The 14,586-nt window shown below is 53.1% G+C and overlaps 1 protein-coding gene across 1 annotated transcript in view; it reads left to right on the top strand.

Moving 5' to 3' along the window:
- Positions 1–1,174: 1,174 nt before the first annotated feature.
- BAG6 (BAG cochaperone 6) overlaps positions 1,175–14,586 on the top strand; it is a 40,886-nt gene continuing 27,474 nt past the window's right edge. The window contains 7 exon segments of the mRNA XM_078882886.1: positions 1,175–1,245; positions 2,015–2,094; positions 8,373–8,490; positions 9,158–9,441; positions 9,952–10,023; positions 12,931–13,059; positions 14,371–14,445. Coding sequence (XP_078739012.1) covers positions 1,209–1,245; positions 2,015–2,094; positions 8,373–8,490; positions 9,158–9,441; positions 9,952–10,023; positions 12,931–13,059; positions 14,371–14,445 — 795 coding nt within the window. The 5' untranslated portion in view covers positions 1,175–1,208.

The following is a 14,586-nucleotide window of genomic DNA, read 5'->3' as shown; positions in this document are numbered from 1 at the left end:
CTATGGAGGCCTGTTGTTAAGTGATTAGTCGTTAGGTGGTCGTTGAGAGGGCTTCTGCTGCAGTAGACTCATTGCAAAGGGAGCAGTGGCAAGTCGTCAACGTTTTTATGTCGTGGTTCTTTGAGCCAACCCAAGGTTCCTCTGGGGGTGCTGCTGTGTGGATGATGGAGCTTCCCCTTACCTCCTGCAAACGAGTGGGAGGCTCACAAATTGTGACGGGTGGAAGTGTGGGTGGCTGGCTGGGTTGAGGTGGCTGGCTGGCTGGGTTCAGGTGACTGGGTGGGTGGGTTGAGGAGATCCATTGTTTATAACGCTCGCAGAGCGGGTTGTGTGTGGGGGTGCTTTTAATCTTGCGGTGGTGCTGGGAGGAGGGAGGGAGATACGCGGCCTTGATGTGCGGGTTCTGTTCGGCGTGCACCCTACGTGTGTGTACATTGAAACTTCTTTCACACCTTACGTATCCAAGCAACCGTGCTGATCGGAGGTGCGATTGTAGGGGAGAGGGAAGGACGACAAAACTAAACACCACGACAAGCAGTTCGAAAAGAAATTCGTTTTCAATCTGTATTATTTAAAAGTGCATAGCTCCAGTGGCTTCCCAGCATCGGAAGGAAGAGCGCTTTTTGTGTTTAGCTTGTTGTCCTTCCCCAGCGCCTCTATTTTGGCGCGGTTGGCTACATATGGTGTGAAGGAAGTTCTACATACACACATGCGTATGTTCTCCACCAGGTCCTTGAACTTGACAATTATTTTCATGAGCTCACTCGCGCGCACGTACATGCGCACAAACACTTGCACGTACACTCGCACACACATAACACGCACACACACACTTGCGCACACACCACGCGCACACCACACGCGCACACACCACACGCGCAAACACCACACACGCACACACTTGCGCACACACACACTTGCGCACACACACACTTTCTCACAACAACAACGAGCAGTTTTTGAAGAAATTAGTTTTCAATCTGGGCTTTGAGCAGTCGGCAAAATCCCCAGCGCTGTTTGCGTTGACGCCGCTGCCGCCTTGGGTAGACCGTGGTGGCACGTGCCGCGAGATGCTGCCGTCTTTTGGTGCACGAGCCACCACCACCGCCGCTGCCACGGAATGCTAATGATGATACAGCAGCGTGTGGACGTTCCCGAGTGTCTCTCGGCGAGTGGAGTGGCGGCGGTGGTGGTGGTGGTGGTTCGTAATGGCCGTGCCGCTGATGCCGAGACTGAATCCCCAAGGTGTTCTAGGTTTTAAACGTTGGGATTGGAGTGTGTATCGCCTCTGGGGGGTGTGGGGTGGTTATAATGGCCGTGTCGGTGAGACCGACTGTGAGCCATCGTCGTTGAGGAGCTGGGTTCAAGGCCTGGATGCGAGGGCGACCTCGTTCGAGAGGAGCTTCGTACCGGCTGTGTCGGAGGCACTTGAGCCGGCACCGGTGAGAGCCTAAATTCAGGCTGTGTTTTTAGCAAAGAAAAAAGGTTTTTTGTAAAAAAAAATAAAAAAAAATCTGACGCTAAGGTCGGTATCTGCGTTGCCCGACTTGACTCATTTTCCCGGGTTTTTGTCATAAAAAAAAATTAAGCATAGCGGTGAGTAGAAGAGAAAAAAATATGTATATTAAACAAGATTAGCAGTGCTTGTTGTACAATACCACCACTGCTTGCTGACCTCCACAGGCTGAGGGACTCCTCCAGTGAGGATGATCATCGTCCCAGGCTCATCCAAAGTGGGGGTGGCATGGTTTGTGGTGGTCGAGGCTGCCGACAGATTGACTGGAGTCTGCGTGGGACGTTGACCGGTTCCTTTGGGGGGGGGGGGGGGGTGGCTCCGTTGCTAACAGTGGCTGCACTGTCTCTGTCTGGCTGACAGGCGCTCAGGGCGGCTGAGCGCGGTCATGCTGTCTGTCTGACATGCGTTCCGTCTCTGACCGTGCGTGTGCTGTGTCTCTTGTCTGACGGGTGATCAGGACGTCTGACCGTGGCCGCGCTGTGTTTCTACGTCTGACAGGCGCTCCGGACGGCGCCATGCTGGACGTGACGGTCAAGACGCTCGACTCACAGACACGGGCCTTTTCCGTGCCCGAGGAGGTAAGGCGCTCCTCCATATTACAACGTGTGGTCTCATTCTTCTATAATGCCGCCTGTAGTTTTCACAACGCGTCAGTGGATGTATAACACGATGAATGTAGGAAACATTAAAACAAAATTATAGCGTGGATGTGAATGGGGATGTGTGACATAATCCGAGCGAACGGACCTTTGTTGGCTTTGCGTAGGAATAAAGTGGTCGTGCGTCTGGCTCTGTGTAGCATCATCGCACGAGACATTGGGATGCTGCTGGATGCATCTGGATGCTATCCACCACGCGCCCTCGGTCTTTGTGTAGCCTGTGTTATGTCTCCTGCATTGGATATAAAGCGATCGAGCGAACAGAACTACGTCGCGCTGTGATTAGGAATAAGCCGTCATAACGGCAGCTGCCTCAGCGTAGCATCATCATCGGCGTCGTCGTCGCGCAAGGCCCTGTGTTGCGAATCTCATGGTGTTGTCGCAGACTGTGCTTTACCCCCTATATTATATATGATTTATTATAACGCGATTTTTCCATAACACGGTGTTCTTCAGGAACGCAACTACTACAACCGCCACGTTATAGGAGAACAGAATTGTTGTTTTTATCGTACCAGGGTAGTAGCGTTAAACTCTCAACTAATCTTATTTTAGCAGGTAAGGCACGCTGAGCTATTTAGCTCTTTTTCAGATGTGCCCTTGCCACAAACGATAGCTCAATGAAGTAGCTTCTAATCATTTGGGAAAGTATAGCAGTTGTCACTTACTCTAAACGCATGTTTATACAGGTAGGAACAACAGGTTCCACACTGCCCACCAGGGATTATTTGTCTGTCTGTCGTGCATATTTGTCTGTCGTGCACGAATGCGCTGTCCAACCAAGTTCCTGCCTGCCCACTCGGAAGGAACGTGTTTAAACGTGTAGTGGGTATTGTGCGTTACACGCGGTTACCACGACTTACCTGGTGTAGCGTTAGCCACGGGTCAACGGGGCGACGGCGAGTCTGGCCTGCATCAAGTGACGCCGTGAGGCCAGGGAACCCAGAGGGCGGTTGGGAACTGGAGGTTACGCAATAATCCAGGTCCCTTCAGAAGGTTCCAGAGAGTAGGCGTGGCCAGGGGGGGCGGAGTGACCCTGGGAGCTGTAGATAAGGCGGACCCCTCAACGGGTTTGCCAGTCGTCGTCAAGCTGAAGACTGAAGAGCCAGCTTTGACTAGGACCCTGGGAACCCCGCACCCGACGTCCTTTTAAGGGCCGGGACTGAGTGGGTCAGTGGCCGGGACCCGATGACCTTGGCTGGGTTGGGTCAGCTCGCCTCCCCTAGAGCCCCTAGCCGTAGGGTTGATGTATATAGAGGAAGTGGTCCCAGTGATTAGGACACTCTAGCCCGGAGGCTATACCTTCCCAGGGTATCGGGTGGAAGAGGCTGATGCCCCTTTGTGTCAGGGACGTTGTGTTGCCGTTATTATAGTTATAAATAAAAGTATTTGCCTCCAGAGAAGACCGAGTCTCCATCATCACCACTACAAATGTGGAGGGAAAACTGGAGGACCCGGAGAAAAATCAACGTGACCACGGGGGGAGAGAGACGCAAACTCCAAATATTTACAACAGGCATTGTCGAGGTCGTGATCGAACCCATGACCTCCTGCATACCAGGCGAGGTAGCTAACATCTCCTAGCCACCGTGGCATCCGTGCCTCACTGCGAGAAGGGGCCTGGGGTTCGATTCTAGGGCGCACCTCTGCGTGGAGTGGTGCGTTCCCTCCCCGTTCTGCAAAGTGACTGGGACCTGTTGCATGAAACCGTGTGATTTCTGTATAACTCTGCCATTTCTTTATTAGCACCAAAACCAGACTCGTTACTGACACTACACTTACTACGATACACTACACTACACCGCCACTGTACAAAATTGAAAACTACATTTTTTACAACTGTTTGTTGTTAGTTTGTCCTCCCCCCGCACCTCCAATTTGCGCGGTTGGCTACACGGTTCAACATGCGTACAATTTGCATCAAAAAGACAAAGATCTCCCATGTAGCCTTAACAGAGACTGTAGGAGCAAGTGCTGTTGGCGAGTAGCACCTATGAAGGCCGGTACAGCAAACGAGGGGGTGGGTGGCCAGCATCACGCCCAGTCGCTACACACAGCTACACTAGATACACATTTGAGGCCGAGTCGACCTAGGGGAGGAGGCCCAGGACCGGTTCGGATAATTGTCGCTGGTGTTGTTGGCCGTGAGTGGGAATGGAACTTCGGTCTCTGCCAGGTTCGCAGCGCCAACCTCTGCGCCACCACCGCTCCCCATTTCCATCACACGCACAGCACACCCCACACCTGAACGAGTCTTGCGACTTGTTGAGGTGTCCGTGAGTAAGCAGTCGTAGTAATAACAACACATTCTTGCGGAGGCAGCTGGTAGGAATGTTGGGTTGCTCGGTCAATGGCCAGGGTCAACGGCGGCGTGGTGTATTCCGCAAATATGCCCGACTGAGGGCGGGCACAAGCCGGCGTGAGTAGGTTAAACGTTGAGTTTTATAAGGGCACCACGGGGTGACCAGCCCCTCCCCACCCAGCCCCTCAACACCCAGCCTCACCCAGCCCCTCCCAACACTCCCCTCTCCACCTAGCCCCACCCTCCCCACCCAGCCCCTCCCTGCACGTCGGACGGACACAATAATCCCCTGTGGGCTGGTGGAACCAGTGGGTTCCTACCCGTATTAATAGTAAGTTGTTTGCAGGACAGCCTGTACTCAGCCTGGCATGGAAACGAGGCAGGGTGCGTGGAAAGTCCCCAGCCCACTTAAGTGTGTCCTGGGGGCTCTTCGTTGCCGCACTCGCTGGCTGCCCCTGGCACTCATTGGTAGTTGTGGTGGTGGTGGTTGTTGTGGTGGTTGTTGTTGGTGCTCAGTCCTCCCAGTTGCTTTGTGCCAGATCCTCCTGCAGTGTTGCTCTCTCTCCTCTATCCCGTGTCCCTGGCTCTCACCTCTAACCCATTCCTATCCTAGTGTAGGCTCTACATGTTTTCTGTAAAAACATTTAAAGTGTTTTTGCATTAGCTCTGTCCGTCCGTGCATCTGTCACGGTGTGGAGCGAGGGTGCACTATAGCGCTTGTAATGGTAATCCAGTTTGAACCAAACGTTTGTGTAAGGTTTTGTTGCTGTCATGGGAGAAAACCGGACAAAACCATCAAAGGTTACATCTGTGCGACCCTTTTTGCCATTATCAAAATGATGGCTGCCACGGTGGCTAGGAGATGTGAACTCCTTCGGCTTGCGCACAGGACGTCTTGGGTTCGATCCCATCCCTGACGCCTGCTGTATATTTGGAGTTTGCGTGTCTCTCCCCGTGGTCGCATGGATTTTTCTCTGGGTCCTCTCAGTTTTAACACTCCACATTTGAATCGACGTCATGCGTTTAGAATATTTGGCTGCTGATATACATTTGTGGCCAGGTCGTTACTGAAAAAAAGCTACATAGCTCGGTGAGCCTTACCTGGTAAAATAAAAATAGTTTAGTTCGCTTAGTTTATGGAAAAATAAGAGTAGGCGTTACCCTTTCTGGCAATAAAACAGGCGTTAACGTGTTCCAACATCAATGAGTTTCAAAAACAATGTATTTATTATTGTAAGAGCACGTTGGTTTGCATGTTTTTCCACAAGTAGTGTGTTTGGTTAATGCAGACTTGATGCTTCACAAGCGCTGCTTTCCATTTGGTGTTTGAACATCTCAACGGCTCCTGTTTTCTTGCCAGAAAGGGTAAATAAAGCCTCTTATTAGTTTTTCCATCAAAAGGTTGTTCCCCGAAGCGCTTTTAGACACAAACTTAGAACGGAACGTTCACTATTTGCAGACGTGTCGCAGGGAGAGTTTTCGCCCCCGATTTTGCTAACCTCCTTGCCGGCTTTCATTCCGCTAATTTAAATAAAGTATGGTGGCCACCTCGGTGTACGGTGGTCACCTCGGTGTGTGGTGGCCACCTCGGTGTATGGTGGCCACCTCGGTGTACGGTGGTCACCTCGCTGTATGGTGCCATCGATTGCCGATCCGCCTCACACCGGGTCCCCCCCCCCCCCCCCCATTGTTTCTATTAACACGAAATTTTCCATTTAACGACAACGTTTTCAGCCAATCGGAGCGCTCCCAAGTGGACTCGGGCAGCAGGGGCCCCTCTTATGAGCGTTTTGAGAGCGGCTGGCTGCTAGCCGAGCTTTTCAATGTTTGATGGTGTGCGGTGCTTGTGGAAACAGCTCTCGTGAATACTTGGTGTGTTTCTTTTTGCTTAAAAGTTAAAGGTTGACAACAATGGGCCCCCTGAATTGAATGTGAAGGAAGTGAGGAAAGCAATTGGTTAAAGAATTCAATAAAATTGCTCCCACCCCAGCTTCTCCATCAACCCCTCAAGCCATCCGTGTTCTTAGCCCAAGGTAGCAATTTGTATTTTATGCTCTTATTTAGGCACCGATTTAATGCTCTATCCATGTTTATTTTAATGTTAATGCTTTCGTGTGTTCTTATAACGTTTATAAAAAAAATAGTGTTTTAAATATTACAAGCTCTGCTTTTAGGGTGAAATCAATAAGCTTCTGATAGTCTTCGAACACATTTTTAAGCCTTTAGCGTGCATTTTCTATATTCGATCAACGATAATTTTGATTAACGATGGTTTATCACCGATTTAATATCGTTAAGGGAGGCACCACTGTAGATGCCGCCGTTATAGACCCCACTCTACGTGCGGGAGATTATTTAATTCCTCGCTTTGCTTGAATTTATTTCTTTTCGGATAAAGCGTCCTCAACGTTTAACACCGTAGTAGTAGTAGTCGTAAGCTTTCACCACCACCACCACCTGACACTGCCAATCGGTAAGGGTTTGTGTCACGTGAACAAAACGTGGCCAATTGGCGACTGCTTCGGCGCGAACCGTGGACAGCGGTGGTAGCGTGTCGCGGTTAGCGCTACGCCGCACTACAAACCCGGCAACCCGAGTTCGATTCCCGCTCACGGCCAACACCAGAAACGATCCTAGGCCTCCCCTAGGTCGACTTGGCCTCAAATAAATACCTGGAGCGGTGTGTAAACATCGCCACCAGGCTAACTACACACTGGTGGTGTACCACCAGGCTAGCTACGCATTATAGTGGTGGACTACCAGGCTAGCTACGCATTATAGTGGTGGACCACCAGGCTAACTACACATTATAGTGGTGGACCACCAGGCTAGCTACACACTATGGTGGTGGACTACCAGGCTAGCTACACATTGTAGTGGTGGACCACCAGGCTAGTTACGCTAATCACACTGGGAGTAGCTACAACGGACAGGACCCCGGCTTGGGTCCAGGTCCACGTGTTGGCGACTTCTCGGACGTAGAACGTAGATCTTCAAGATGACGACAACAACGCCGAACCCCGTTCCCTCTGGGGACCCGGCTTGTATCCTCGCTGGTCGTGGCTGGCTCTGCCCTTGGACACGACCACCTTCTAGAAACTCTCGTAGCTTCTCGACCCAACACGTGACCACCCCTAGCCCCCACCTGGGGGCCCCTGTGTAGACTTTACCGGTCACGTGTCCTTCGGGGTCAACCAGAGTGCCATGACCCTTTAGTAGCCCCATTCCCATGGCCCGCACTCTCACACCCTACCCTGTAGGGGTCGGCACTGCACGCAGAGCGTGGTGCCATCCAGCACCGTCAATCAGTGCTCACCGAGCCCCTCTTGGGCCGGTACTGCACCCACATATACGTGGTGCACGTGATGTCAATACATCGCACGCCGTGCTTCTAGAGCCAGCAAGAGTTTATATAAGTTCTCAAAAGCTGATATAAACTCTTGCTGGTAACAGCTTCTCTTCACAAGGCAGCAGACATGGTGCTGCTCGCAGCAGACATCGCTATTTTCACCTGAAGACGGGCGCTTGTGTTGCGTCCGAAGCCTTGTGGTTTATTTTGTTTTATTTCTACCTACGTGACTTTACCGAAAGAACCAAAGAGTATTGATTCCTGCAGTCACGAAAGCTTCAAATCAAAATATCGTAGTGTTGGTTTACTCTCCAACACACACACACCAGTTAGTGCTGAACTAGTAACTATTTGGCCACGTTTATGTTTACGTGATACAACTTACAATTGTCTGTGTCAGGTGGTGGTGGGTTTCATGATGTATTTATATCTACGCGATTTAACCCAATTAAACCTTTTCTCGTGGATAAGCGCGGATTGGAACCTGTTGCCGTGCGGCTGAGCTGCCTTGCCATCCCCTCCCCCCACACCCGCCGGTGTCCGCAGATCACAGTGAAGGAGTTCAAGGAGAGGATCGCGACGTCTGTGGCCATTGCCAGCGACAAACAGAGGCTCATCTACCAAGGCAGAGTTCTGCAGGATGACAAGAAGCTGAAGGAGTATGGTGGGTTGTCCCCCCCCATCACCCCCCGTCTGGCGTCCAGCCTGCCCGTACGCATCGGTTGGTGACCACAAGTCGCCACCGTTCGCCGCGCTCCTTCCGATTATTGGGAAGCCACTGGAGCTGTGCACGGTGGCTGAGAGATGTCAACGCCCTTGCATGGTCTACAGGAGGGTCATGGGTTCGATCCCGACCCTAACGACGCCTGTTGTGTATTTGGAGTTTACGTGTCTTATCTTTCTCCTCGTGGTCGCGTGGATTTTCTCCAGCTCCTCCAGTTTTTCCCTCCACAATTAGAATTGTGAGGTGCCTTCAGAATATTTGGCTGTGGCTGTGAATTTCCACGTGATAAGCCACTTTGTTGAGCGGTGATTTGTGGCGGCCTGGTCGCTTCTGAACAAGAGCTGTATCGCTCAGTGGGCCTTACCTGGTAGAATAAAAAGTTTAGTTTTCGTAAATCCTCTCGATTTGAACTGCTTTTTGATCTGTGCGAGTGCTGCCCCCCCCCACCGTACCCCCACGTCCTTAAACCCGATTGGTCGACCCATGTTGAGTACCTGATTGGTAGACCTGGGCTAAAAAGGCTCCCACGGCGATGGTGACGTCACTCGCATCCCACAGCGTGGAGCCAGGTTTGTTGCGTCACCTTGGAAATGTAACCCCCCTGCAGACGTCCACGGCAAGGTGATCCACCTGGTGGAGCGGGCACCTCCGCCCTCCCGCCCTCCGGCCGAGGGGCCCGGCGGGGCGCAGTCCTCGGCGTCTGCTGCCGGCGCTGGCGGCCCCCAGCGTGGCGGCGGTGGGGGGGGGTCAGGGGTGGGCCCGGGGGGTGCGGGAGGGGGCGGCGGGGGAGGAGGAGCGGGGCCTCACCCCGATCGCAACGGGAGCGGTGGCTACATGATGATGGGCACCTTCAACGTGCCCTCCAACATAGGCGACGTGCAGCAGATACAGGTGAGGTGAGGGGTGGGTGGCGCCAGCGATGCGTGGGAGGGCGTCGCTCCAAACTCGTGTTCATTATTACCAAGGCTCCGCCACCTCCTTCCCTCCCTCCATGTGGGGTAGAGGTAGGCGAGTGGGATGATTTGGCAAGTGGGGTAGGTGATGAGTAGGTTAGTGGGGCGAAATTAAACTGTATTTGTTTCCCTGTCAAACTGAAGCCCGCCCACTGCAATGTTGAGGGCGAATCCCTCTGATGTTTAGCGGAGTTTAAACCGCATGGTGGTCAGTACAGAGAGAGAAAGTCTCCGTGTAGAGGCGTTGACACGGAGGAGGAGGTGGGAATGAGTCTTGAGCCCCCCCTGTAAATACGAACGGAGTAGAATGAGATTCTCAGCTGTTGACGTTTACACGTTTACACCCAGAGTAACCGTGAGAGACGGTGTGCCGCGTCAAATCTCTGCGGGCCTTTCTTGGGGATTGTTTGACCGACTCCAATGTGGTGGTGCGTCTCGCGTGGTGCAGCACGCGGTGCAGCAGGCGTTGTCGGGGCTCGGCGACTTGGGCCAGAACGCCAGGGTGACCACCTCCACAGGGGTGAGTAGTGGGGGTTTTAGTGGACGTGTGTGTGTGTGTATTACGCTTGCTTGTGCGATGTTAGGGGGGGCCCTATTCCTACTGCAGCTCTAGCTCCACCTTCTCGGCTCTCGGCTCGGGTCCGAGCCACGCGGTCGCTTCCAAAAGGCGCCCACGAGCGAGCCGAGCCGCGGCTCGGGGCAAACAGGGAGCCACGGTTGAGACTTCGGGGTCGGTGCCGACTCGAGCCAAAGTGTGGATTCTTAAGATCCCCGGGGCTCGCGAATCGGAGGTGCGGGGAAGGACAACGTATGACACGAAACAACAAGCGGTTTTGTTGTCCTCTGATTTAGAGGCCGACCGAAATTCGGTTTCGACGCCGAAAGTTGGCAATGGCCTCTTTCGGTTTACTTTCGCATTTGGCCGAAAGTAAATTTTTTTACTTTCGGTCTGGTTTCGGTTTCGGCCAAAACTGATATTGACTTTCATTCGTCAACCAAAGATCTATTTTTAGAATATAACGCTATTGCTACGTCTATCACTCTGCCTATCGGCGGGTCAGTCGGTGCTAGGCAATCCTATGCGATAGGCTGCAAACACACAGACACGTCAGCAGCAGCAGCAGCAGCTTGGGAGCGAGGTTACAGCCGCAACCATGGTCCGCTAATGTCAACAAACGGCAGCCTGCATCTCCATCCGTGGGTGGGAGTCTCTTTGGCGGGACGACAACAAAGTGCCTCTGTTGTCTGTCCCCAGCCGCCTGCCCGCCTTGGCTTGATGTGCTGCGTTCGCTTCAGTCTACATGCGTGTTGACACCGAGTTTCGAAGTCTGACAATTAGAGGCCGACCGAAATTCGGTTTCGGTTTCGGCGCCGAAAAGTTGGCAAATGACCTCTTTCGGTATAGTTTCTGTTTCAGCCGAAGTCGATTTGTAACTTTCGGTTTGGTTTCGTTTTCGTCCTAAACCAGATATTCAGTTTTGGTCGGCCTCTACTCCGATTAACCACAGTTGGCTACGTACGATGTGAAAGAAGTTCAACATATGACACTATACTCCTATACACTACACCACACTACATTATACACGACACACTACTATACACTGCACTACTCTACACTAACGTACTAAATTGAAATAACTTTCTTTAGAACTGCTTGTTGTTTGGTTGTTCTTCCCCCTCGCACCACCTGATTAGCCATGGCTGGCTCCGTGCGTTTGTGCGAAGTTCAACGTACACGCAACACACACACACACTGAGACATGACTTCAACTGGGAAGATGGATACAAAATGTAGCAATCTGTGGAAGGACGTTTATCAACCGGGTGTATTGTTAACTGTTGTTGGCCGGCTCTCTGAGTTACATTACATTTCTAAATTTTGCTAAGTTTGATCTATCATCTTGTCCCCTCTGTAAATTTCATTAGCCGACGTTTGCTAGCCTTACATTTAGTTACGCTAGGGTTGTACCCACCACAAACGTCTATAACCTCTGATTGCAGCAGCTCTCTCGCTACATCTCCTCCTGCCTCAGCAGTCCGCCTGCTGTATGGTTTCACCTGAAGACGATGGCTTGCGTTGCTATCGAAACGTCGTCATCTATTAGCTGTTTTTCTATCTACGTGACTTTACCGATAGAACCAAAGAGGAGACAAGTGGTAGTTTAATTAAAAGATGTTCCCTCCCTCTGCGTGAAGAACGATGAGCGTCCGGGTGGGACGCTTGCGATGTGTGGTGCGGCATTGGCGATAACCCCGATGACCCCCACGTACATCGTTTATCCATCTACTTACATTCGAAAAAACAAAAGTTTGGCTGGCTGGCTGCCTGGCTGGCGCTTGGGCGGACGGGCGACGGTAAAGTTCACCGCACGCGCATCTCTCGTCGCGCGCATCCCACAGCGTTGAGCATCACCTTGGCGACGTAACGCCCCCCCTACCCCTCGCCTCTCACCGCCCCCGCCGTGTATCCCACGGCAACGCGCGGGCAGTGCGAGTGTCGCTCGTTCACCGTAACCCATCCCCCTGGCTTCGTCGCATATTCTCCCCATAGATGGTCTCACGATGACCTTAATAATAATAATTATTATTTACGTTTATTTTTTTCTCCCCATCCGGTTCGTCAACAGTGGATGGCGGTTAACCCCCTTGCGCAACTGACGTCTGTTAAAAAGAGCTTTCTAGCTCATCGGAATCCTCCAGTATAACCAAAATATTCTGGAATCGTTGTCCACGACCTCGGGGGGGTTGCGTTTCTGTGTCGAGTTTGTGTGCATGGGGGTTTTCTTCCCGCCTTTTCCGGTTTCCCTTTCCGTAGCCAAACAAATGTCTAACAACAACAACAAAAACACGTCCTCCAATGCCAGGACGAAAAATGTTGCACCAACGACTCGTTCAGAAAGGGATTTCTGCGTCGGAGCAACAGCGCACTCGCCCCTCCTCCACCACCCCTCCTCCTACCCCCTCTCCCCCCCTCCTCATCCTCCTCCTCCCCACCTTTTCCTCCTTTCCCCCTCCTCCTACCCCCCTCCTCCCCCCTCCTCTCACCTCCTCCTCCCCTCCCCCCTGTTCCTGCCCCTCCTCTCTCCCTCCCCCTCCTCCCCCCTCTTTTCCTCCTCCCCAACTTTTCCTCCCGCCACCTCCTATCTGCTCCCACCTCCTCCTATCTCCTACTCTTCCTCCTCTCCCCCACCCCCCCCCTTTCTCATCCTCACAATTTAAACAGTTGTGGCTCTGCGAGGCTCACTCGGGCGGCTGAACGTTGACACGGTAACGCGAGTGGCCCCGTCGCCGCACAATAATCTTGCCGTTGTTGGTCGTCGTCGGTGTGGAAGGAACGGTGGTTGAAACGTCTCTCCGCTGTTCTCACTTACGGGGCACTCCCCCGCGGTGTATTCGGTGTAAATCCCGCCCGTGTCTCGGACCCTAGGCTGCGCCCGGACGCGTCGTGTCGTCGCGTATGAGACGTATTCGTGCGTTGAGAATTTCCGCCGTGTGTCAACAGCCGGATGGTTCGTCGGTCGACGTGCAGATTAACCTGGAGCAGCAGCCGGTGCAGGTGAGGAGACGGCGTCACCGCGTCTTTATCCCCCCCCCTCGCCCGCTACGGCCACTGAGGAGTTATGCCACGGTTGGCTAGGAGGTTAACTGCCTCGCCTGGTACGCAGGAGGTCATGGGTTCGATCCAGATCTCTGACGCCTGCTGGAGTTTGCATGCCTCTATCTCTCATCTTTATCACGGTGGCTAGGAGGTTAACTACCTCGTTCTGGTACACATGAGGTCGTGGGTTCGATCCTGACCCCTGACGCCTGTATATTTGGAGTTTGCGGTGTGTCTCATCATCACGGTGGCTAGGAGATGTTAACTACCTCGCCTGGTATACAGGAGGTTGTGGGAGAAAAATCCACGCGACCACGGAGGGAGAGAGACAATGGCTCCAAATATACAGTTTGAAAGGTTGGGATCGAAGCCCACGACCTCCTGTATACCAGGCGAGGTAGTTAACATCTCGCCAGGACTGTGGCATTGATGACCCCTTATGCCCAGTCCGTCGTGAGTCGCGATCGGCAGGGTTTCCGGCACCGCCCACCGCCGTGTGTGTGTGTGGACCCAAATCTCGAGGCTCTTTTGGGAAGATGCTGCGCATTTTTAGCCTAAAACTCCCAGCCTGGTGGTTGCCCATCCAACTACTCTCCAGGCTCAAGCGCCTCTCGGCTCTGCTTCAGAGCGTGCTCGTCCGCTTGTCGCGGAGGTTCGTGCGTTTTTCGAATCGGGCGGGCCGCCCTGGTGACTAACGCTGCCGGCGTATTCGCTCAAGGAAAATACCGCGTCCGCTTCGTGAAGTTCGAAATTTGAAAAGTTGCCTGCTAATAATTGGGATTACACGCAGCAGCGGCAGCAGCAGTAGCGGCATCGTCCTCTACTGTGAAACTACTGCACATGCAGTGTCTGTGTAACACGGCAGCGCCTGCCTTGGCGCGATTAATAGCCCGGCGCTGCGAGAAAGACGGCGCCAACACCAGACGGCAAACAACTCGACGATTGTAATCGTCGTCGTTGTCGTCGTCGAGCGGGTTATCCGCCAGAACGCGAGGTTTGGAATATTCAGAATCGGGAATCTTTTTCTTTTTTTTCCTGGAGAAATCCCACGAGCCTACGCAGCTCCTTTTTCATCTTCACAGATGTTGTCCAGTAATATTCTGTTGGGCGACCGTGGTTGTAGGCAGCGCGACGACGACGGCGGTGGTGGCATGCCCGTCGCGATGTGGGCGAGCGTGCTAACGTCTGCGTCCACCTTTCGCCCCCCCTCCTCCCCGTCTCCCGCACTACTTCTCCGTGTTGCGCTCGTCCCCACCGGCCGGCCCGCAGAGCGAGCCACGCCTGCGCCTGGTGCTCGCGAGGCAGATGCTGCGCGAGATCGTCAGCCTGTTGAGCCAGCTGGAGGTGAGTGCCACTCGCAGCTGCTGAACTATCACGGGAACACCCCGAGACGGACATGTACAGGCGGTCCCCACGAGATACGAACAGAACCCGCTTGCGACCAGCGTTTGTGAGGGGCAGGAGCAAGGGCCGGGGGATGAACTG

This window comes from Lampetra fluviatilis, chromosome 68 (assembly GCF_964198595.1).
Source record: "Lampetra fluviatilis chromosome 68, kcLamFluv1.1, whole genome shotgun sequence".
In the NCBI taxonomy this organism is placed as follows: domain Eukaryota; kingdom Metazoa; phylum Chordata; class Hyperoartia; order Petromyzontiformes; family Petromyzontidae; genus Lampetra; species Lampetra fluviatilis.
The sequence above is the reverse complement of the archived record's forward strand: the minus strand, read 5'-3'. Positions and strand labels throughout refer to the sequence as shown.